This window comes from Trachemys scripta, chromosome 16 (genome assembly GCF_013100865.1).
Source record: "Trachemys scripta elegans isolate TJP31775 chromosome 16, CAS_Tse_1.0, whole genome shotgun sequence".
In the NCBI taxonomy this organism is placed as follows: domain Eukaryota; kingdom Metazoa; phylum Chordata; order Testudines; family Emydidae; genus Trachemys; species Trachemys scripta.
In genome coordinates, this window is record NC_048313.1 from 1,193,268 (window position 1) to 1,215,445 (window position 22,178).

Below are 22,178 nucleotides of genomic sequence, written 5' to 3' on the forward strand. Positions count from 1 at the left end.
GGAAATACAGTCACCCTGCAGCTCTTGGCCGCTCCCTCCCCCCCCCCCCCGCAGCTTCCAGCTGCCGTGGGCGGAGGGGGATCCCCACAGCTCCCAGCTACCACGGTGGTGGGGGAAACCATGGAGACGCAGCAGCAAAAGTCACAGACAGGTCACGGGCAATAAACAAAAATTCACAGACGCCGTGACCTGTCTGTGACTTTTACTAAAAATAACCATGACAAAATCTTAGCCTTACGAATAACTCATTGAAATAAACTGGCATATGATTCTCTTAAAGGTTTACTGGATGTCAAATACGTTGTACTGTCCAGGAGAGGGCTGGGCAGCACAAGATATACATTTCTGGGGGAAATCGGGAACTGGGCATGTGTTGCGGTTATACCCTGAAGTTTAACCAAGGCTGAGTGTAACCCCAGTGTGGCTGGCAGGCTGCAGTTACACACACACACTCAGTGTGTGGCTTGCATGCTGAAAGGCTGTTTGTGAGCGGCCCAGGTGGGAGCTACTTTAGCAAGGCATTGTAAGGAACCCAGGATTTCAGGGCAGGGGTAATACAGCTACTCATGAGGCTGGATTGTACCCTGGTATGTCTCAGCTCTACAGGACGTTACTCCTGACCAGTGGTGAGCTGGAGCTGGTTCACAAGAACCGGCTGTTAAATTTAGAAGCCGGTGTAGAACCAGTTATTAAAGGGGCCAGCGGGTGGGCAAACTCCAGTCCACGGGCCACATCCGGCCCGCGGGACCGTCCTGTCCCAGGCCCTTTAAATTGCCACCAGAGCCCTGCTGCTGGAGCCCTGGGGTAGGGCTGTCTGGTTCTGGGGGCTATTTAAAAAGTCCGGGGCTCCGGCTGCTTTTACCTTCCCGGCCCTTTAAATAGCCGCCGGAGCCCCGCTACTACTGCAGGGCTCTGGCGCTCCGGCAGCTATTTAAAGGGCCGGGGCGGTAGAAGCAGGGGAGCCCTGGGCCCTTTAAATAGCCCCCAGAGCCCGGGGTAGTGTGGGGGGGTTCCAGCTGTCTCTGCTGCCCCGGTCCTTTAAATAGCCGCTGGAGTCCCGCCGCTTCCCCAGGGCTCCCGCAGCTATTTACGGGGCCAGGGCGGTAGAAGCAGGGGAGCCCAGGGCCCTTTAAATAGCCCCCGGAGCCCTGGGCTGCTGCTGCTACCCCAGTGGAGGGGGCACTTACCTTACAAGATGGGCTGGCTCTGACTCCCTCAGCCACGCCCCTTCTGCCCTAGGCCCCGCCCCTTCCAGGGGCCAGAGCTGGCCCCAGCGTACCGATACGTCACTGGACTTACTTTCACCCCTGTTCTCGGGAGGGAGTGGTCAGGGGACAAGGAGTGTGGGGGGGTTGATGGCTTGCGGGTTCTGAGGGGGGCAGTCGGGGGCAGGATGTGGGTTGGGTTGCGGTCAGATGGGTGGGGACAGGCATGTGGGGCTTGTACTCACTGCGCGGTTCCCTACCGGGTCTTCAGTGGCACTTTGGTGGCGGGGGGGGGGTGTCTCTTCACTCGCTCCGGGTGAAGGACCTCCCACCAAAGTGCTGCCGAAAACCCGAAGCGAGTGAAGACCGCCCCCCCCCCGCCGCCGAAGTGCCGCCGGGGACCCAGTAGGGAACTGGTTATTAGGATTTTGAGAGCTCATTACTGCTCCTGACGTCATCTCCTAGCTAAGCCTGTGGTTTGGGAAATGCTGTCCCTAACTATGGCGATGTGGAGGAAATAAAAGTGTGTTTTTGTTGAAGTCGCCCGTCAGCAGGAACTGCAACTGTGTGTGAAATATAATCAGTGTTGAAGCTGAGAGCGCTGCAGGAAAATAAATAACTATTTTTGCTTAGAAACCCCATCTCAAGTAGCTAACAGAGATTGTGACCTAGGCTTATGTCTAGTTCCTAACTGACACCTGTGCCACCAGTTTAAAGGGATAAACTGGCCATGTTTGCAGAAGCTATTCCTGACTAGCACTGCTGAGATTTTGGGTGGATTATTAAAGGAAACTACTCCAGGGAAGTGTACATTTAGCACGTTGAAGGGTTTGGCAAGAACTCGGATAGAAATAGGCACCCAGCAGTTGGTTTTTACCCCAGAGAAGGAAGCTATGGAGAGCTATGGTCTACATCAAATTGTTTTTAGAACACCACTCCCTGCTTCAGTGACATTGATTACAACCCCAAAGGATGCCAGGGTTAGATGGGAAACAATTGTCCTTTACCATTTGGCACCAAAGTGTCAGGAGGAAAAGAGAGAAACGGTGCCTTCACGGGACATTCCTTGCCTATGGATTCCAATCTGGCTGCCTGGTTGGACAAAAAGGACATTTGTGGTGGGTGAATGATGGTAACTGTTAGAAGAAGGAGGAGCAGGTTGACCCAGAGGCGGAGATGAGTACTGGCTTCTTTATTGCGATACTTGTTCCCCTGAACCCAATTGTCCAGTAAGCACCAAATTGATTACAGCACACTCTTTTTGTTTAGATTAGTACATACACGACTACATCCATTACAACACCCCCAAACCCCTTATTAATAGAAACACCCATTGTTAGTAAACCCAAACCTATCCATTACTCATAACATTACAGGTTACTTTTACCTTGAAGATACATTTATTTGCAACAAATTGTTGCCATAAATCTCCCTCATCAACAGTTCTCAGGGGTGGGAGGAAGGGTCCGTGAACAGTTTTCAGGGGGGGGCGGGGAAGGGGCCATAAGACAGGGCTTGTTTATGTAGCTGGGAAAGGGAGGGAGGGGAAGATAAGGATAGAACAAGAAGCAATGGGCTTAAACTGCAGCAAGGGAGGTTTAGGTTGGACATTAGGAAAAAGTTCCTAACTGTGAGGGTGGTTAAACACTGGAATCAATTGCCTAGGGAGGTTGTGGAATCTCCATCTCTGGAGAGATTTAAGAGTAGGTTAGATAAATGTCTATCAGGGATGGCCTAGACAGTATTTGGTCCTGCCATGCGGGCAGGGGACTGGACTCGATGACTTCTCGAGGTCCTTTCCAGTCCTAGAATCTATGAATCTATTCCTTTTACCTTCTTTTACACAAAGGGTATTTCTTCTGCAGCTGCATCCTTATCAATCTTTATGAGCAACAGAGATGGGAAGAATCTGGCAACTTATATTTTAGACACATACTAAAAAAATCTGCAACTTATGTATTAAACAAAGTAATACTAAAGAATGTGTAACTTATGTATTAGACACAAAAAAATTGCCTACATATGCCTTTGTCCCCTAATACCATGTCAGCACATTAGCGGCTTATTGTTATACTTTATCCCAACAGTTACCACACTTTCACCCTTTGTAAATGGGACATTCTACACCCCCGGGGAGGGCCCTGTAGCTCCATATTCATCATTTGTATATATTTGTGATATTGCATATAAATCAGGCCATGTGAGGTATCGTAGGAAAGGTTATGAGCTGCTGAAACCCCCTGTCCATTTAAATATATCATGAATGCATAGGAAGTTATGAGAATTGTGTTGTATGACTGTCACTAAAATATACTCTGTGTTTGGGAAGTGCCTAGATACTAGTTCCCCAAAAGACAGTAACCAGGGAGCTAACCATCATCCAGCAAGGAAGCTACAATGCAATGACTCACATGCACTCACTCACTCTCACACCAAGGGAATTGCTCAATCTTGCATGGTGACTTAGCAGTGCCCACCAGACATGCCTGGACTCATGTCCAAGCACACAGGCCTAAGGGTATAAAACAGACATTCAGTGTCCCCATGCTGGGCCTTTCTCCTGCCCCCACCTATGCTGCAAGCAACAAGGACACTCAGAAGACTGAAGATTCCAACAGAAGAGACTGGCCCAGGCTTCAAGGGTGAAATCTGTGTACTATGAACTGCAATATGCAGTGGGGTGAGAAAAACTGCTTACTCTAGATGTTGCCCAGGCTGATAGGGTTGAGAGTTTAGACTGCGTGCTTCTTTTCTTTTGGTAACCACTTGGACTTTTTGCCTATTACTTATAATCGCTTAAAATCTCTGTTTTGTAGTCAATAAACTTGTTTTACTGTTTATCTTTACCAGTGTATTTGCCTGAAGTGTTTGGTAAATCTGCTCAGGTTTACAAAGGCTGGTGTATATCCACTTTCCATTGATGAAGTGGGGAACCAATGAATAAACTTGCACTGCTTGTCTTGAGTGCCTGCCACACACAGTGCAGGAGCTTGGAAGGGAGGGAACATTGCACCCACTGCACAGAGCAGGAATGGGTAAGTTCTATGTGTCTGCGTAAGGTGGGTGAGGAATGTCTTTTATTGGACTAACTTCTGTTGGTGAGCGAGACACGCTTTCCATAAGCCCTCCCGCTTTTAGAAGTGACGGGACCCTGGCCCACAGCCCCCCCTGTTCTGGTGCCCCTTCGCTGAGTTGCTCCAACATCAGCACAACAACAGGAGGCGTCCCACAGCTGGGGCAGGTCTAGGACCCAGACGTCAAGCACAAGTGCAGAGGTATGCAAATGCCATAGCCAATGAAGTGGCACAAAGTCCAAAGGAGCAAATGAACTCAGGGATGCTAGAATAAACAAAGTTGTGGCTCGGTCTTTCTCATTAAAATGTATTTCCTACTTACACTCAGGTACATGATGGTACAGTTTAGCAATCACTGCAACAGCAAGTGACAAGTCCCTATTTGGAAATAAATCTCTTACTACTACTTCTCTGTGTTTATTCTCCAAACCCTCCCACACCTTTCCCATACACATTCTCTCTTTCTCTGAGGCTCCAAATTCCCAGATGCCTTTGAAAATGTGCATTCAAATCATTGAAAGCGACGGAAAAGACAACCCCCACAGCACTGGAGAACAGACCAGCAAAAGCCTGAGATATCTAATGCAGCCCCACCCGCACCCCACTTCCACCCTGGAGTTTTATCCTGTTACGGTCACTGCAGCGCTGCTCATCATCTGTCACACAGAAAAGGGGTGAATGTATGCAAAATGTGTTGTTTGACCAACAGGATTCCACAAAATGCCATCACAAACTGGCTCTACAATAAGAGGAAGAACAACAATTTGCTTTGCAATAATTGATCAGTGAAGAGTCAGAAGATGGTGGTGGCGTGAGAGAGGAGGAAATCATGAGATCATGAGTTAGGAAGAACAACAGCACTGTGAACTGTGGTGTGTAGCAAGGATGGGAGGAAGATACACACAATCTGGAGAAAGGGGTAAACAGTGAGGTGGCAAAGTTTGCAGATGATACTAAACTGCTCAAGATAGTTAAGACTAAAGCAGACTGTGACGAACTTTAAAGAGATCTCACAAAACTAAGTGATTGGGCAACAAAATGGCAAATGAAATTTAATGTGCATAAATGTAAAGTAATGCACATTGGAAAAAATAACCCCAACTATACATACAATATGATGGGGGGTAATTTAGCTACAAGAAGTCAGGAAAAAGATCTTGGAGTCATCGTGGATAGTTCTCTGAAGATGTCCACGCAGTGTGCAGAGGCGGTCAAAAAAGCAAACAGGATGTTAGGAATCATTAAAAAGGGGATAGAGAATAAGACTGAGAATATATTATTGCCCTTATATAAATCGATGGTACGCCCTCATCTCGAATACTGCGTACAGATGTGGTCTCCTCATCTCAAAAAAGATATACTGGCACTAGAAAAGGTTCAGAGAAGGGCAACTAAAATGATTAGGGGTTTGGAACGGGTCTCATATGAGGAGAGATTAAAGAGGCTAGGACTCTTCAGCTTGGAAAAGAGGAGACTAAGGGGGGATATGATAGAGGTCTATAAAATCATGAGTGATGTGGAGAAAGTGGATAAGGAAAAGTTATTTACTTATTCCCATAATACAAGAACTAGGGGTCACCAAATGAAATTAATAGGTAGCAGGTTTAAAACAAATACAAGGAAGTTCTTCTTCACGCAGCGCACAGTCAACTTGTGGAACTCCTTACCTGAGGAGGGTGTGAAGGCTAGGACTATAACAGCGTTTAAAAGAGAACTGGATAAATTCATGGCGGTTAAGTCCATTAATGGCTATTAGCCAGGATGGGTAAGGAATGGTGTCCCTAGCCTCTGTTTGTCAGAGGATGGAGATGGATGGCAGGAGAGAGATCACTTGATCATTGCCTGTTAGGTTCACTCCCTCTGGGGCACCTGGCATTGGCCACTGTTGGTAGACAGGATACTGGGCTAGATGGACCTTTGGTCTGACCTGGTACGGCCGTTCTTATGTTCTAATGTTCTAATCACACACACACTTTACTATGGACAAAATAAATGTTGTAAACCTGTGTCTTTTTAAGAATTGTATAATAATTTATAGTACAAAAGGTCCCGAAATCACTCAACTATACTACATGTTAAACTCTGTTGGGCAGTATGGTTTAGCAGCACTATTAACAGGTAAGTCTACTTTTAAACACCATGGTAGGGTTAAAATATCTGTTAAGCTTTCCTACAGTACAACCCATTTCTCCACAAGCTTACACCAACCAGTTTCCATTCAGTGTCCGTATTGCTTCATATGGGAACATTCAAACGGGCAGATACACGGTGACATTCTATTTGTCCAATCAGCAGCAGTCCTTGTATTTCATAAAGCAGCCCGGTGCAAATAACATATTGCTACTAACAATAATAAAAATAAAACCAGCTGCCGTCTTACCTTAAACATCAGTGAAGTAAACTCCGGCGCCTGGACTTGGCACCATAGGTGTCGATGATCTGCTCAGGGTTAATGTCTCTGGTAAGGTCACTCTCAGTGTGCAGTAAACACAAAGCTAACTGTCTCTCTTGACCCACTGTGGATCGTACCCAGCGCGTGGCAGAAAACGACGTCTCACCTCCAGCTGTGCCAGCAGGTCAGGGCCAATTTCGACAGTTTTGTAAAATTTGGATGAAATGTTGAAGCAGCTGCCTGCTTCTTCAGCATGATCTCTGGCAAACCCACCCTGAACCAACTGCAGCTCTGTGCGAGCGAGCGTGGAGCTGATTAAAGGGCCCTTGCATATTGACAGAGCAACCCAGCAGTGCCACCTCTGGATCACATGTTAGCCCTGCATCTGCACTTTCAGCTATTTCCGTGGACTGGGACAAAAACCTGCAATTGCATTCACCTAACAGTGTGTCCAACAGGAAAATACAGCGGTCGGCCCCATTTTTCTTTAGTGCTCTCCTTTACATCCGGCTGATAGTCTCGTTGTCTGAGTAAAAACAACAAAGAGTCTGGTGGCACCTTAAAGACTAACAGATTTATTTGGGCATAAGCTTTCGTGAGTAAAAACCTCACTTCTTCGGATGCACTGAGTGTGCTTGTAGGGTGACCAGATGTCCCAATTTTATTGGGACAGTCCCGATTTTGGGGTCTTTTTCTTATATAGGCTCCTATTACCCCCCACTCCCGTCCCGATTTTTCACATTTGCTGTCTGGTCACCCTATGTGCTTGTAACAACTGAACAGTCAAGGAAGGCCTTTTTTTCATGGATCATTTATAAGCATACTTTTTCATTTGTATCAGGGTGACAGGGACATCGTGCAGCTCACAGAAGTTCTGGGCTTCCTCCCAAACATCATCCCACTTAGTGCTGGTTCGCATACTAATGCGTCGACAGTTCTCTGACGTACACTGCAGGCCTGAGAAAGTGTCGTGTCTTCTGGCTGCAGTGCGCTACGTGACTCATACAAGAACACGCTAAAAAAGGATCAAGCACACCAAAATCTAGTTTCTGCACATTCTTCTACAAACCTGATGTTTCAATAAATCTACGGGAGGGGGGCATTGACAGTCCCAACAAATGGCTAAGAAGTGCTCTCATGGAGTTTTTTTTACAGCGGATACATTTTTCCATCTGCATGCCCACGTCGTGTCACTTAAACTACACAATTCCAGTTTTACTCCAAGGGTCTTCTGGGCCTCCAAGTAAGCATGGTGTGTCCCAGGCTGTGAAAAGAAGGCAAACAAGCCCTCTAGAGTGTAAAAATATCTGGTTGCTGTTTACTTTGCAAGCCTCAACTAAAACCGCATTTGATTTATGAGCCATGCGGGGTGTATATATAACAGTGGGTTGATCTTGCTGAATTTTTTGCTGTACTCCACGTCCTGCATCCTCCCCGGCACGTTTCAGCTGGCGGGACGGAGCAGTTTTTCCCCTGCGCTCAGCTGCGGAACAGCTGATTACAGCAGGCGGGAGGCGCTGGAAGGGAGGGGGAGGAGTTGATCGGCAGAGCCACCGGCGGGTGGGAGTTGCTGGGAGGAATGGGGGGAGCTGGCAGCCAGTGGGCGCTAAGCACCCACTAATTTTTTTTCTGTCGGCACCTATGCCTGCAGCATGAGCCCAAATCAGCTGGCATGGGCCACCCATGGGTCTTCCTTTGCTATGCAGAGTGAGCGCTCTCTGACATATGTGTTGTTCACCCACAGACAATAGGTTTTTTTTTGTCTTTTATCACTTTCCTGCATGAGTTCATTCAGTGGTGTAGTGATTGTCTGGGTTCACCCTCATAGTTGTTATAGGGCCAAAAAGCTGAATTACTCGGGCTTCACAGACAAGGTCAGCCCCCAAACTACTGCACTGGGCAGCACAGTATGGGGAGGAGGGGAGCAGCCCTCTGTGGTGAAAGAAATAGTTAAGGACTATTTAGAAAAGCTGGACATGCACAAGTCCATGGGGCTGGATCTAATGCATCCGAGGGTGCTGAGGGAGTTGGCTGAGGTGATTGCAGAGCCATTGGCCATTATCTTTGAAAACTCGTGGCGATCATGGGAGGTCCCAGAGGATTGGAAAAAGGCAAATATAGTGCCCATCTTTTAAAAAGGGAAGAAGGAGAATCCGGGGGGAACTAGAGCCTCACCTCGGTCCCTGGAAAAATCATGGAGCAGGTCCTCAAGGGATCCATTTTGAAGCACTTGGAGGAGAGGAAGGTGATCGGGAACAGTCAATATGGATTCACAAAAGGCAAGTCATGCCTGACCAACCTGATTGCCTAATATGATAAACTAACTGGCTCTGTGGATATGGGGAAAGCAGTGGATGTGATATATCTTGACTTTAGCAAAGCTTTTGATATGGTCTCCCACTGTACTCTTGCCAGCAAGTTAAAGAAGTATGGACTGGATGAATGGACTATAACGTGGATAGAAAGCTGGCTAGATCAATGGGTAGTGATCAATGGCTCGATGTCTAGTTGGCAGCCGGTATCAAGCAGAGTGCCCCAGGAGTCTGTCCTGGGGCTGGTTTTGTTCAACATCTTCATTAATGATCTGGATGATGGGATTAATTGCACCCTCAGCAAGTTCGCAGATGACACTAAACTGGGAGGAAAGGTAGATACGCTGGAGGGTAGGGATAGGGTCCAGAGTGACCTAGACAAATTGGAGGATTGGGCTAAAAGAAATCTGATAAGGTACAACAAGGACAAGTGCAGAGTCCTGAAGAATCCCATGCACCACTACAGGCTGGAGACCGACTGTCTAAGCAGCAGTTCTGCAGAAAAGGACCTGGGGATTACAGTGGACAAGAAGCTGGATATGAGTCAGCAGTGTGCCCTTGTCACCAAGAAGGCTAATGGCATATTGGTCTGCATTAGTAGGAGCATTGCCAGCAGATCGAGGAAAATGATTATTCCCCTCTATTTGGCACTGGTGAGGCCACACCTGGAGTACTGTGTCCAGTTTTGGGCCCCACACTCAAAGAAGGATGTGGACAAATTGGAGAGTCCAGTGGAAAATGATTAGGGGGCTGGGGCACGTGACTTGAGGAGAGGCTGAGGGAACTGGGCTTTTTTAGTCTGCACAAGAGAAGATTGAGGGGGGATTTGATAGCAGCCTTCAACTACCTGAAGGGGGGTTCCAAAGAGGATGGAGCTCGGCTGTTCTCAGTGGTGGCAGATGACAGAACAAGGAGCAATGGTCTCAAGTTGCAGTGGGAGAGGTCTAGGTTGGACATTAGAAAAAACTATTTCATTAGGAGGGTGGTGAAGCACTGGAATGGGTTACCTAGGGAGGTGGTGGAATCTCCATCCTTAGAGGTTTTTAAGATCAGGCTTGACAAAGCCCTGGCTGGGATGATTTAGGTGGGGTTGGTCCTGCTTTGAGCAGGGGGTTGGACTAGATGACCTCTTGAGATCTCTTCCAACCCTAATCTTCATTTATATTTACCTAAAGTTAAGAAATGGTTTTGAGGGATCAGCATCCAGGTTTCTGGGAGGGACTGCCTTGGCTCTAGCTGCTGGGGAACTTAGCTGTCAGATCCTTGCCCACAGAAAGCTTCCTCGGACTGTTCCAAAGCAAATTCTTTCACGAATCTTTATTAGCTAACTTCAAACGAAGCACGTAACTTCTAGTGGCTCCTAGTGGGTCACCACAGTAACCCCTAGTGGGTCACCAATTCTCCTACTTTCAGCAAAACTACTCATTATCTCCTACCATCAAAACATTTCTATTCATAACAATAACTAGACTTATAATGGTGTCAGAGAGGCTCAAGATCAAGGTCAGTCCGTCAAACATTCCTGCTATTCGTACAATACATTCACTTATCCCATCCTCTCATTCTGATAGCAAACCAGCAAACATGCAGTTATTTGGCCTTGCCTTTCAGGGCCTAAGATTTTCCTAGCTCTGTCATGTTTTGTTTTGAGAGTCTGACCCTACAAAATTGCAGTACTGTCAAATTCTGGGGTAACACACAGGAATATCAAATTCCGGGGTAACACTCGAGCTCCCTGAAGTCCCATTGTTCTCTCCTGGGGGGGTGTATCATAGGGGACGCTTTGAAGAGCACAACCAGACAGTCTGAAACCCCAGCCAGTCGGAGCAGAAGCAGCAAAATAGGAGATTTCTGGAGGTTCAAAGACCAGTTTTTGACTGGGCTTCCTCTGCCCTGTGCTGAGGGCTTGTCTGAGCCCTCAGTCCTCTTACCTTGTTCACCTCCCTCCTGATCTCTTCACCTTCCCGTCACTTGTCTTACCCTGTTCTCCACACCCCTTCCCCCCTCACCCCATCCGTTCAATGTCCCTGTCCCTCCCCTTTAGCTGGTCACATTGTAATTCAACCCAGCAAAAAGAAAACATGGTGACATTAACACGCCAGTTGCTGCTGTCATGTTGTTCGCTCTGCTGGTACGGGGTACCCTTCCCCCACCCTGTCTGTCTGGCTTGTCAGCTCTTCCAGCCTAGGACTGTTCAGTGTTTGTACAGCACTTAAAACAACAGGGACACAGTGTGAGTGACTGGGGCTTTTAGGGCTAAGGTTATATAGACATAATATCAGAGGGGTAGCCGTGTTAGTCTGGATCTGTAAAAGCAGCAAAGAGTCCTGTGGCACCTCATAGACTAACAGACTAATAATTGGTACGGCAACACCCATTTTTTCATGTTCTCTGTGTATATATATCTTCCTGCTGTATTTTCACTGCATGCATCCGATGAAGTGGGTTTTAGCCCACGAAATGGGCTTATGCCCAAATAATTTTGTTAGTCTCTAAGGTGCCACAAGTCCTCCTCGTTCTTATTGCTGATACAGACTAACATGGCAACCCCTCTGAAACCTCCCAGATCTGTGACACTTTCATCTCCAGCCCTAAATGAAGATGTTTTAAGACCAAAGACATCAAAGGATGCTTCCCAAGCACAGAGAGCCGAGAACGCTGCACCACATGACACTTGGGGAGGTGTCCAACGTGGAGAAGATAAACCTCAAGTAACTCAGCAAGAAGGCAACACTGCTGGGGTGACGAGGAAGATGGGAATCCCTCCGACTCACCCCAGCATCTTCGGGTGTCACAGCGGCTGAAAAAACACTTTTTTCCCCTCCTCCTGCTCTTTATTATATTTAAATATATTTACATGAGAAACATGGTACAAGAATAACTGCTCTTCAGCAGAACCCAGTGCAAAGTGAGAAGACCTGAGAATGAGTCAATCTGTCCCCGGTCAGGGAACTGGGTGACTAACAATCATTTTTCAGTGGAAAGACGAGTATAAACGTGATGCTGCGGGTTTGTTTAGACTAGAAAAAGTGATGGAGGTTATGTCAAGTCACGAAGAAACATACCGGATTAGCCCAGTGACTATCTGTGGACTATTTTTTTTAGTGCAAGAATAGTTGTCTTTTACATCAGGATAGCTAACGCTCGCTAGCTAACTCCATGGAAAATCGTAACGGGGACAAAGCCCAGGTAGATTTAACTTCAATGTAGCTAGTTGTGGTCACCCGTTTTCCCCACCTGGAGCTGATGGATATTCCTGTCGGAGGCAGACACATTTCCATGACCTAGGAGTTGATAAATAGGACCACGGGATTCACCCTAAGGAAGGGTGAGCGGCCAAAGGGAAGAGAGGGCAATTCAGCTGAGGAAGCTGAGAGACCACGGTGACGCAAATGCTGCAAACAGCCTTAACATTCACAATGTGGGAAACAGCAAAAGTGTAAAAGGGTGAAAAAAACCTTTTCTCTGCCTTAGACAATTTTGTTACGGTGTTTCTCTCCCTTGCAGCTTCTCTGATGATAAGGGCTGAGCTATGATGGAAGCACTTCCCACACTCAGAGCATTCCTAGGGTCTCTCTCTTGTGTGGATCCTTTGATGTTTAATAAGGTGTGAGCTCTGACTGAAGGTTTTTCCACATTCACAGCACGCATAGGGTCTCTCCCCTGTGTGGATCCTCTGATGTGCAATAAGGTGTGAGCTCAGAGTGAAGGTTTTCCCACACTCGCAACATTCATAGGGTCTTACCCCTGTGTGGATCCTCTGATGTTTAATGAGGTCTGAGCAGTAAATGAAGTTTTTCCCGCAGTCACAGCATCTGTAAGGTCTTTCTCCTGTATGGATCCTTTGATGGGTAACAAGGGCAGAGCTATGACTGAAGGTTTTCCTGCACTCACAGCATGCAAAGGGTCTCTCCCCTGTGTGGATCCTCTGATGTGTAATAAGGGCAGAACTCTGGGTGAAGTTTTCCCCACACTCACTGCACTCATAGGGTTTCTCCCCGGTGTGGATTCTATGATGTTTAATAAGGTCTGACTGGGAACTGAAGTTCTTCTCGCAGTCACAGCATCTGTAGGGTCTCTCTCCTGTATGAATCCTCTGATGTACAACGAGGGCTGAGCGATGACTGAAGTTTTTCCCGCACTCACAGCATTCGTAGGGTCTCTCCCCTGTGTGGATTCTTTGATGTGTAAGAAGGTTTGATCTCTCCTTGAAGCTTTTTCCGCACTGATGGCATTCAAAGGGGCTCTCTTCTGTGTGGAGTCTCCGATGTGTAAGAAGGTGCGCGCGCTGAGTGAAGCTTTTCCCACACTCACAGCATTCATAGGGTCTCTCTCCGCTATGGATTCTCTCATGTCTAATAAGGTGTGAGTGGCTGTGGAAGTTTTTCCCACACTCAGAGCATGTGTTATTTCTCTCTCCCGCCGGGATGCTCTGCTGGGCTCTGGTTTCCTTGAGACCCTTCTGAGTTCCCTGATAATTAACAGATTTACCAACTTTCTCCCTTGACTGGTTTTCCTGCCCCTTCTCTGACTTGCACTGATACTCACAGGATTTTCCCTGCTCATGATTGCAGGACACATTCCCTTGGGATCTGGCCGCACGTGGTGGCATTTGAGGATTCTGCTCCTCTTTCTCACTCACCAACTTGCCACCTGCCGGGACAGAAAAAGGGAGACGCCTCAGAAACAGGGATGGAAACGTGGAGAACAATCAAAAATAACAGCCGGAGAGACGCGGGGGCGGGGGACACATATTAGGACTGAATTCCCCCAAACTCTTCCCCACAGGGTGGCGAGGAGCAGGATCAATTCTGCTTCCATATCCCACCCACACATCCCAGGGAAGAGGGGGAATGGAGGGAACTACTGCCAGGAGTCAGTCAGGAAGGGTCGGAAGCCATGAGCAATATGTAGCTAGAAGATATGATGCCCGCTGGGGACAATCCTGATTTACTCAGAGAGCTCACAAGGGCTTTGCAGGGAAGCCCAGCTGTTCCCTGCTGGCACTGACAGGTTTTCAGTTGGTTTAATGACTCCTCACTTTGGCAGGTGGCTCCCAGGATCTCTCTTTCCTCACAGCCCTGGAGCTCTAGAAGCCACGGCTCGTCCCCTCGTTCCAGATGGGCGATCACAGCAGGTTTGGAAGCTGCAAACCCTGTTCAATGGAAAGATAAATGAATTCACGTGAATTCATGGGACATTTGTCACCCAAAAAAGTTCCATTATTTTAACCCCAGCCCATTTTAACAGAGTAAAATCCCAGGACACTCTGCTTATGAGGGATTTAACGATCTCCACCTCCACTGGGGGGGACACACAGCCAGATATTCAGCATCAAAGGGGCTCCTGAAACCCAGAGAAGGTAACTCCATTTCCCAGGAAGGGGAGACTCCAGCCAGGGGGGAAGTCCCCCTGGAACTACTTCTTACTGACACAGAGAGGCCCAGATGCACTGCAGAAGAGGGAAAGACACGAGGCCTGACACCTGAGTGGGGGCAGTCAGAGACATCAGGTAGGGGACAGAGAGCCTATTCCGGAGCTTAACTACCCTTCGAGTTAGAAAGTTTTTCCTAATATCTAATCTACATCTCCCTTGCTGCAGATTAAGCCCATCACATCTCATCCTACCTTCAGTGAACATGGAGAAAAATTGATTACTGTCCTCTTTAGAACAGCACTTAACAGTTTTGAAGACTGTTATCGAATCCCCCCTTAGTTTTCTTTTCTCAAGAGTAACTATATCCCATTTTTTAAACTTTTTCTCAGAGGTCAAGTGTTCCAAATATTTTATCATTTTTGTTGCTGTACTCTGGACTCTCTCCAATTTGTCCACATCTTTCTGAAAGAGTGGCATTCAGAATTGGACAGGGTACTCTGGCCAAGGCCTCACCAGTGCCAAGTGGAACAGGACAATTACTTCCCATGTCTTATATACAAGATCAGAACAATATTATCCTTTTTTTGCATCTGCATCACATTGTTGACTTGTATTCCAATTTGTGATCTTCTATAACCCCCAGATCCCTTTCAGTTGTACTACTGCCTACCTAGTCATTCCCCATTTCGTAGTGATGCATTTGATTTTTCCTTTCTCAATGTAGTACTTTGCACATCTCTTTACTGAATGTTGAATTCAGACCAGCTGAATTCTAATTTGAATTCTAATCCTGTACTCCAAAGTGATTGCAACCCCTCCCAGCTTAGTGTCATTATAAACATACTCTCTACTCCATTATCAAAATCGTCAATGAAAGTATTTTATAGTACTAGACCCCAGAGCAACACCTGCAGGACCACACTAGATACATTCTTCCAATTTGACAGCAAACCATTAATAACTACTCTTTAAATATAGTCTTTCAACCAGTTGTTCAACCACCCATAAATTGCATCTAAACCACATTTCCCTAGTTTGTATATAAGAAAGTCCCTCATGACAGTCTCAAAATCCATCCTAAATATATCACATCTACTGCTTCCCTTCATCCACTAGGCCAGTAACCTTGTCAAAGAAGGAAATTAGGTTGGTTTGCTACAATTTGTTCTTGACAAATCTATGCTGGCTGTAACTTATCACATTACTATCCTCCAGGTACTTACAAGTTGATTGTTTAATAATTTGTTCCAGTATCTTTCCAGCTACCCAAGTTAGGCTGCCTACTAGTCTATAATTCTCCGAGTCCTTTTTGTTCTCTTTTAAAGAAGACAAGTACTATGTTTGCCCTTCTTCACTCTTCTGGGACCTCACCCATTCTCCAGAAGTTCTCCGCAATAATTGCTAAAGGTTCCAGGATTCATTCAGTTAGTTCCTTAAGTACCCTAGTGTGAATTTCATCAGGCCCTGCCAACTTGAATCCATCAAACTTATCTAAGGGCATGTCTACACTGGAAACTTCAAAGCACTGCCGTGGAAATGCTCCCACAGCAGCGCTTTGAAGTGCGAGTGTGGTCGCGCACGAGCGGTGGGAGAGAGGTCTCTGGTAATTCATCGCCATGAGGGGATTAGCTCCGAGCCTGTCTACACTAGCGCTTTAAGCGCTCAGACTTGCTGCGCTCAGGGGGGATGATTTTTCACACCTCTGAACCAGCAAGTTAGAGCGCTATAAAATGTAAGTGTAGACAAGCCCTAAGGCTATGTCTACGCTGGCAACTGAATGACAAAACTTTTGTCTTTCAGAGGTGTTAAAAAACACCCTCCCCCCCCAAAAAAGACAAAAGTCTTGCCGATGACAAGGGCCGGTGTGAACAATGCTCTGTTGGCAGAAGCACGCTCCTGCCGACAAAGCTAACGCCGCTCATTGGGAGAGCTGACAAACAGCGGTTACACAGTGCAATGTGTAACAATGCAGCCGTGTTGCTAAAAGCTGCGTAGTGCAGACATAGCCTTAAGTATTCTTGAACCTGTTTGTTCCCTATTTTGGTTTGCATTCCTTTGCATTCCTTCCCCCTTTTTTGTGTTGAGTATTTGGTCCCCATTAACCTTTCTAATAAAGATTGAAGTAAAATAGGCATTTCAGCTTTCTTGATGTCATCAGTTATTAGCTCTTCTTCCCTGCAAAGGAGAGGACCTACACTTTCCTTCATCTTTCTCTTGCTCCCAAAGTTTTGAACAAATATCTTTTTATTGCCTTTTATGTCCCTTGCTAGGTATCACTCATTTTGTGCCTTTCTAAATTTGTTTCTACATGCTTGGGCTATCCTTTGTACTCATCCTTACCAACTGGTCCATGTTTCAACTTTTTGAGAGATTCTTTTTGGATTGTCAGCTCGGTAAAGAGCTCCTGATAGTATCAGAGGGGTAGCCGTGTTAGTCTGAATCTGTAAAAAGCAACAGAGGGTCCTGTGGCACCTTTGAGACTAACAGAAGTACTGGGAGCATAAGCTTTCGTGGGTAAGAACCTCACTTCTTCAGATGCAAGAGCTCTGATAGAGTCACATTGATCTGTTAATATACTGCCTATCTTTCCTTCACATTAGGATAGGGGTTTTTTTATTATTAATGGAGATATCCCATCTCCTAGAACTGGAAGGGACCTTGAAAGGTCATTGAGTCCAGCCCCCTGCCTTCACTAGCAGGACCAAGTACTGATTTTTGCCCCAGATCCCTAAGTGGCCACCTCAAGGATTGAACTCACAACCCTGGGTTTAGCAGGCCAATGCTCAAACCACTGAGCTATCCCTCTCCCAGACAGTTGCACATTTAATATTGTCGCCATAAGAAACTGCCAGCTCTCCAGAACTCCTTTTTCGCTTAGATTTTCTTCCCATACAACTTCCCGTACCTACCAGTTCTGAGTTGGTTAAAGTCTGCTTTTTTGAAGTCCCTTGTCCTTGTTTGTTTTGGATATTTCTGTGATTTGTTCAGAAATGCCTCGTGCACCTCCTCTTCCTGATTTGGTGGTCTATAGTAGACCCCTACCATGAGGTTACCCCTATTTTTTAACCACTTTTATCTTTGCCCAGAGACTATCAAGTGGTCTGGCTCCCACCTGCTTTTGCAGCTCAGAACAGGTGGATACATTCTTGATTTAGAAGGCAACACCTCCTCCCTTTTTACCCTGTCTGTCCTCCCTGAACAAGCTGTACACCTTTATACCAATATTTGTGTCATGACACTTATCCCACCAAGTCTCTGTGATGCCAATTAAGTCATCATTTAGTTTATGGAGATTTCCAATTCTTTCTTCTTTCTTACCCGCACTCTTTGGATTTGTGTATTGACATCTAGACGTTGAGCAGGTTCCCCCACCGATTTCCCTCTTGTTGTTCCTATCACCCGATTATAATTTTCATAATGAAATGTCCATGTGTCCATGAAGGAGCATGTTTTAAGATTTCACAAGTGGGTGATGAAGGACGGCACCACGGGCGAATCAGAGGTGGGAATTGGCACCTCAGTACCAAATGAGAGTTGATTCGCAAGGAAGGGATGAGGCCATGAAGGGCTTTGACAGGGAAGATGGTTTTACAAGGTCTTAGATGCACCAGTTTTTATAGTCTCTGCCCCCATTATATCTATATCATTATATCCCCACTGCATCAGGGAGCGAGCCCATCAGCCTGGATCCACAGACGTTCGTTAGTGATGCTAATCTTAGCACATTAAAAAAATCCGTGTAGACATTTCTTGGACACGGTGGCTCAGGCTGAAGCTCAGGCTCTCAAGCCCACCCTTGGCTTGATTGACTGAGCTCCAGCCCAATCGGCAACATCTATACAGTTATGTTTAGCCCACTGGTGCAAGTCTATGGACCCAGGCTGGGAGGCAGGGTAGACATACCCATAGTGTGCTACACCCTAGGAGTAGCGTTTCACAAGGGTGATCCCCACAGCTCCACAACTCTGAGACAGGCCCTTTTCCAGAAAGTGCAAATGATTTCAGACTCCTGCAAAACACTCACTCTGTTGGGTGCTGCAACCAGTAGGTATTTGCAGCAATGCAATACCGCCTTTTCAGAACAAGATTAGGCATTGATTAGGCACCTGGAATACAGCATTTGAAGATCCATAGGTTAGTCTGGGAAAACAAAACTGAACTCGAAGTTCATTTTGCAAGAGTCATCTGCCTGGCTTTCCCAAAGCCTCCTCGATTTCACCTTTCTCTCTGTCTCCCTCTCTTGGTCTTTTTGCCCTGGCCAGCAGCAAGCTTTTTGTCTGTGTGTAACCTAATCCTAAATTGCAGTCCCATTGTGTTCCCATGTTCTGCTACCCTTGAATCACAGTCATTACAAGTTAATATCTAGTCCTTGGGTCTTCCATTGTCTCTCCAAGGTGCTCTGTTCCGATGTGGACAATTATTGATAGTGTCTCCATGCCAATATACAGAAGCCCACGTTACTTCAACAACCGCTGTTCCCCTGTCCCATAAGAGGAATGAACTCATTCACAGCCAGTGGGTACAAAGGCAAAGAGGGAGGAGAAGCTGACTCATGCATTTATTTAAAAAAAATACTAATTGAATCCTCACATTCTTCAGAGGGAGACAAAGATATAGCAAAGGGATAGGATAAAGAATCATAAAATCTTGGACTTGTAGGGGTAGAAAGCATCTCAAGCGGTCATCTAGTCCATCCTTCAGCCCTAAAGCAGGAACAAATCCCTGAGAGGTGTTTATCTCACCTGTTCTCAAAAAAACTCAAATTACAGGGATTCCATAACCTCGCTTGGTAACCCTGTGAATCCCCCTCAGATGCTGGGGAGGGGATGAGGAGGGCTCTCCTGAGGTCCCACTGGAGGGGAGATTAGAGAGGTAGGAGGAGAATCAGGAGAGGCTAACTGAAGATCAGATTTCAAGAAAAGGACCATGGTCAGTGGTGTTAAAGGTGGCTGACAGGTCAAGGAGGATGAGGATGGAGTACTGGCTCTGAGATTTGCCTAGCTAACAGTTATTAGAGACCTTGGCAAAAGCAGTCTCAGTGGAGTGCCCCACATCTCTTTCCCTGAAACCTTCTCTTCCCAGCCTCACCAGACCCTCCATGCTCCCTAGAGCAACCACTCCCCAACCCCTTCCCTCCTCCATGCTTCTACCCCCAGCATTCCCCACTCCCATGTAAAACGGATCTTCTACCCAACCCTCCTCTAGAACAGCATCACTGCTGGGCCCTCCACCCGCTTGCCCCTGTTCCCACTCTCCATTCTCCCACTCACTCACCCGTTCCCAGGAGTGCCTCCCCTGACTCCCTCCATCCGCCTGCTTCCACTGTACCCAACCATCCCTGATTCCCTCTCATCCCAATGTGCCACAAACCCTCCCCCTTCATACCCTCGGCTCTCAGCCCTCCCTGCCTTGTGGCACCTCAGCACCATCATACCCCCACCCCCATCATCTTCTCTTCTCCCACTGGTCCCTGCTTTGACTCAAGGACTCCTCTGTAAGAACCTCACACTGTCTCCTGTCTCCAGCGGGAAGCACCTGACTGTAACACCTGCCTTGCATTTGCAAGTTTTTACAGTAGAGTTACGGTTAAGGTGCAGCACTTACTTTCTGTTTAAAGGTCAGCTAGTCTAATCTTTCTAAAATTTACATTCTTACTCATATTGTCTTGAAATACACTGCTCCTCCTCGGCATGCAGGGCAGGGTTAGTGGTCCAAAGATGGGGTTATTTGATCAAGAAGTACCTGAGATACAGCCCCCCTAAAAGCAGCTTTTGGAGCTGTGCTCTGGTTCTGCTCCAGCTCCAGGCAAAAACCCGCAGCTCCACTGCTCCGGGCTCCAGCTCCGGGCTCCGCTCCAAAGCCCTAGTTTTCTAATGGTCCCCTGACTAATCTCAGTCACTTGGCATTGATCTCAGCTAGTCCACAGCCCCCACTGCCTCTTTGAGGAAGCAGCACTGAAAAAGTTAAATATTGTAGAGTTTGAAACTTAAGTCTGGCACAAGCCAAACTGATGAGTCAAAGGCAGGGGCTCTCAAACATTTGGACTGGTGACCCCTTTCATACAGCAAGCCTCTGAGTGTGACCCCCCCTTATGAATTATAAACACTTTTTATATATTTAACACCATTATAAATGCTGGAGGCAAAGCGGGGTTTGGGGTGGAGGCTGACAGCTCGTAACCCCCCCATGTAATAACCTGGCGACCCCCTGAGGTGTCCTGACCCCCTAGTTTGAGAACCCCTGGTCAAAGAGATTGAAATGCACGCGAGACTGAGGCTCTGAGCGGCCAGAGCAATCGGTTCTCATACTAACTCGTAGGCTCAGGAGGACGTGATGTGGCCCATGGAACCTGAGCTCCACCAATGCATTTGAATCTGAGCTCCATCACGGACAGCTTTCAGGGAAATGTGTGTGGTGGATTTTTCTGACATTCTGCAGGAGCGTCTCTTAGAAATGTTGCTCTTAACCCAGAAATCTTGGTGTCAGGACATTATTCTTAAGGGGCTCTAAAATCCACACGGAGACTTTGGCCTGGTGACCACATAAAAGTTTTGCCTGCAAATCACCATCACATCCCTATCCAACACGGTTTTGCTGACAAAAACTCGAGTGACAGTCATCAGTGGCAAAAAAGTCCATTCAAGACTCAAGGAAATTAAATATCCATAAACTAGATAAATGCAGAGTTCAGGTTGCCCAGTGCTGCTCCATGCCCTTCCAGCATGTGGATGGTAGCTAAATGTAAAACCTCTGAAAACCAGGAACTGAAGAACTCAACCCCACGCCACCCCTGCAATGCAACCTTAACTCTGCCCCTGCCCCCTAACCCTAGAGCTTAGGTCAGTAAGGGTGATGCATAAGTTAACAAACTACCAAGTGATAGATTTTCCATCTCCTGAAGTCTTCATGCCCTTCTGGAAGATGTTTTAGTCAAACACACAGTATTAAGCTCAATACAACAGTAAGTGGATAAAATTCCATGGCCTGTATAATACAGGAGATCAGACTAGATGACCTAATTGTCCCTCCTGGCCTTAAAATGTATTAATTTACAATCGATATGAGGAAGGACTAAGAGAACATGTCATTGTGTGTGTTGTGTTCTACATATTTGAATACCAGCACTTCTCTGCGTGTACTCCAGCTGTGTGCATTGTGTCAGCTGTATGTCCATGGAATGGTGGCGGGATTAGCTGGTGCTGCTTGGCAAAGCTGTGACTGTGATATAAAGACAGGGGCACGTGAACCTTGATGGAACAGGTGTGCCTCATTTAAATGCTGAATACTGTAGGTTGTGTCAGTAAAAGCGCACAAGGGTGTGTCCTTGCCATGGCGTTTGTCAGCAGTCTGGTGGCATACATGCTAGAAGTCTCCAGGGCCTAGTGAGAGGTAAGTGAAGGCAGTGACTTAGCAGAAATCCTCAGGGCGAGGGTAAAGGGGTGGTAACATTTTAGAAGTCTGACCTGGTCCGTGTGGAGTAGGCTCAGTATTTGAGTTCAGCTTCTGTTCGCTACACCAGGCCTACACCCAAGTTTTGCCTGAGCAAAGAGATGGCGTTAGATTTTGTGCTCCTCCTGTGCTCTGCTCCCCAAGTATTCTGTAGCAGGAGAGGGTAGAGCGCTTGCACGTGTCATTGGCCTGTCGAGGTGTTGCTGAACCAGGAGAGTTAAGGTTGTATTGTTGGTGTTGTGAACTTTAAATCTTAAATTCCCCTTCTAAGAACCGAGGGGACAGGAATCCTTACCCAGCGAGGTCACATTCTCATAGTTCTCCTGCATGACGTCTCTGTAGAGGGCTCTCTGAGCGGGGTCCAGCAGA

The 22,178-nt window shown here is 46.9% G+C and overlaps 1 protein-coding gene across 1 annotated transcript; it reads right to left on the reverse strand.

Annotated features, from left to right (window-relative positions):
* Positions 1 to 11,430: 11,430 nt before the first annotated feature.
* Positions 11,431 to 22,156, reverse strand: LOC117889249 (zinc finger protein 271-like). Its single transcript, XM_034793182.1, has 3 exons — positions 22,105 to 22,156; positions 14,025 to 14,138; positions 11,431 to 13,636 (listed from the first exon to the last, which is right to left on the reverse strand). Exons 1-3 carry the CDS (start codon positions 22,136 to 22,138, stop codon positions 12,549 to 12,551), a joined length of 1,236 nt encoding a protein of 411 aa, XP_034649073.1. The 5' UTR covers positions 22,139 to 22,156; the 3' UTR covers positions 11,431 to 12,548.
* Between the last annotated feature and the right edge of the window lie 22 nt (positions 22,157 to 22,178).

Coding starts and splice junctions, on each gene's coding strand:
- LOC117889249 (XM_034793182.1), bottom strand. CDS start 22,138: ATGCAGGAGAACTATGAGAATGTGACCTCGCTGG. Junction 14,139..22,104: donor TGAGAATGTGACCTCGCTGG/GTAAGGATTCCT, acceptor TCCATTGAACAG/GGTTTGCAGCTTCCAAACCT. Junction 13,637..14,024: donor CCTGGGAGCCACCTGCCAAA/GTGAGGAGTCAT, acceptor CTGTCCCGGCAG/GTGGCAAGTTGGTGAGTGAG.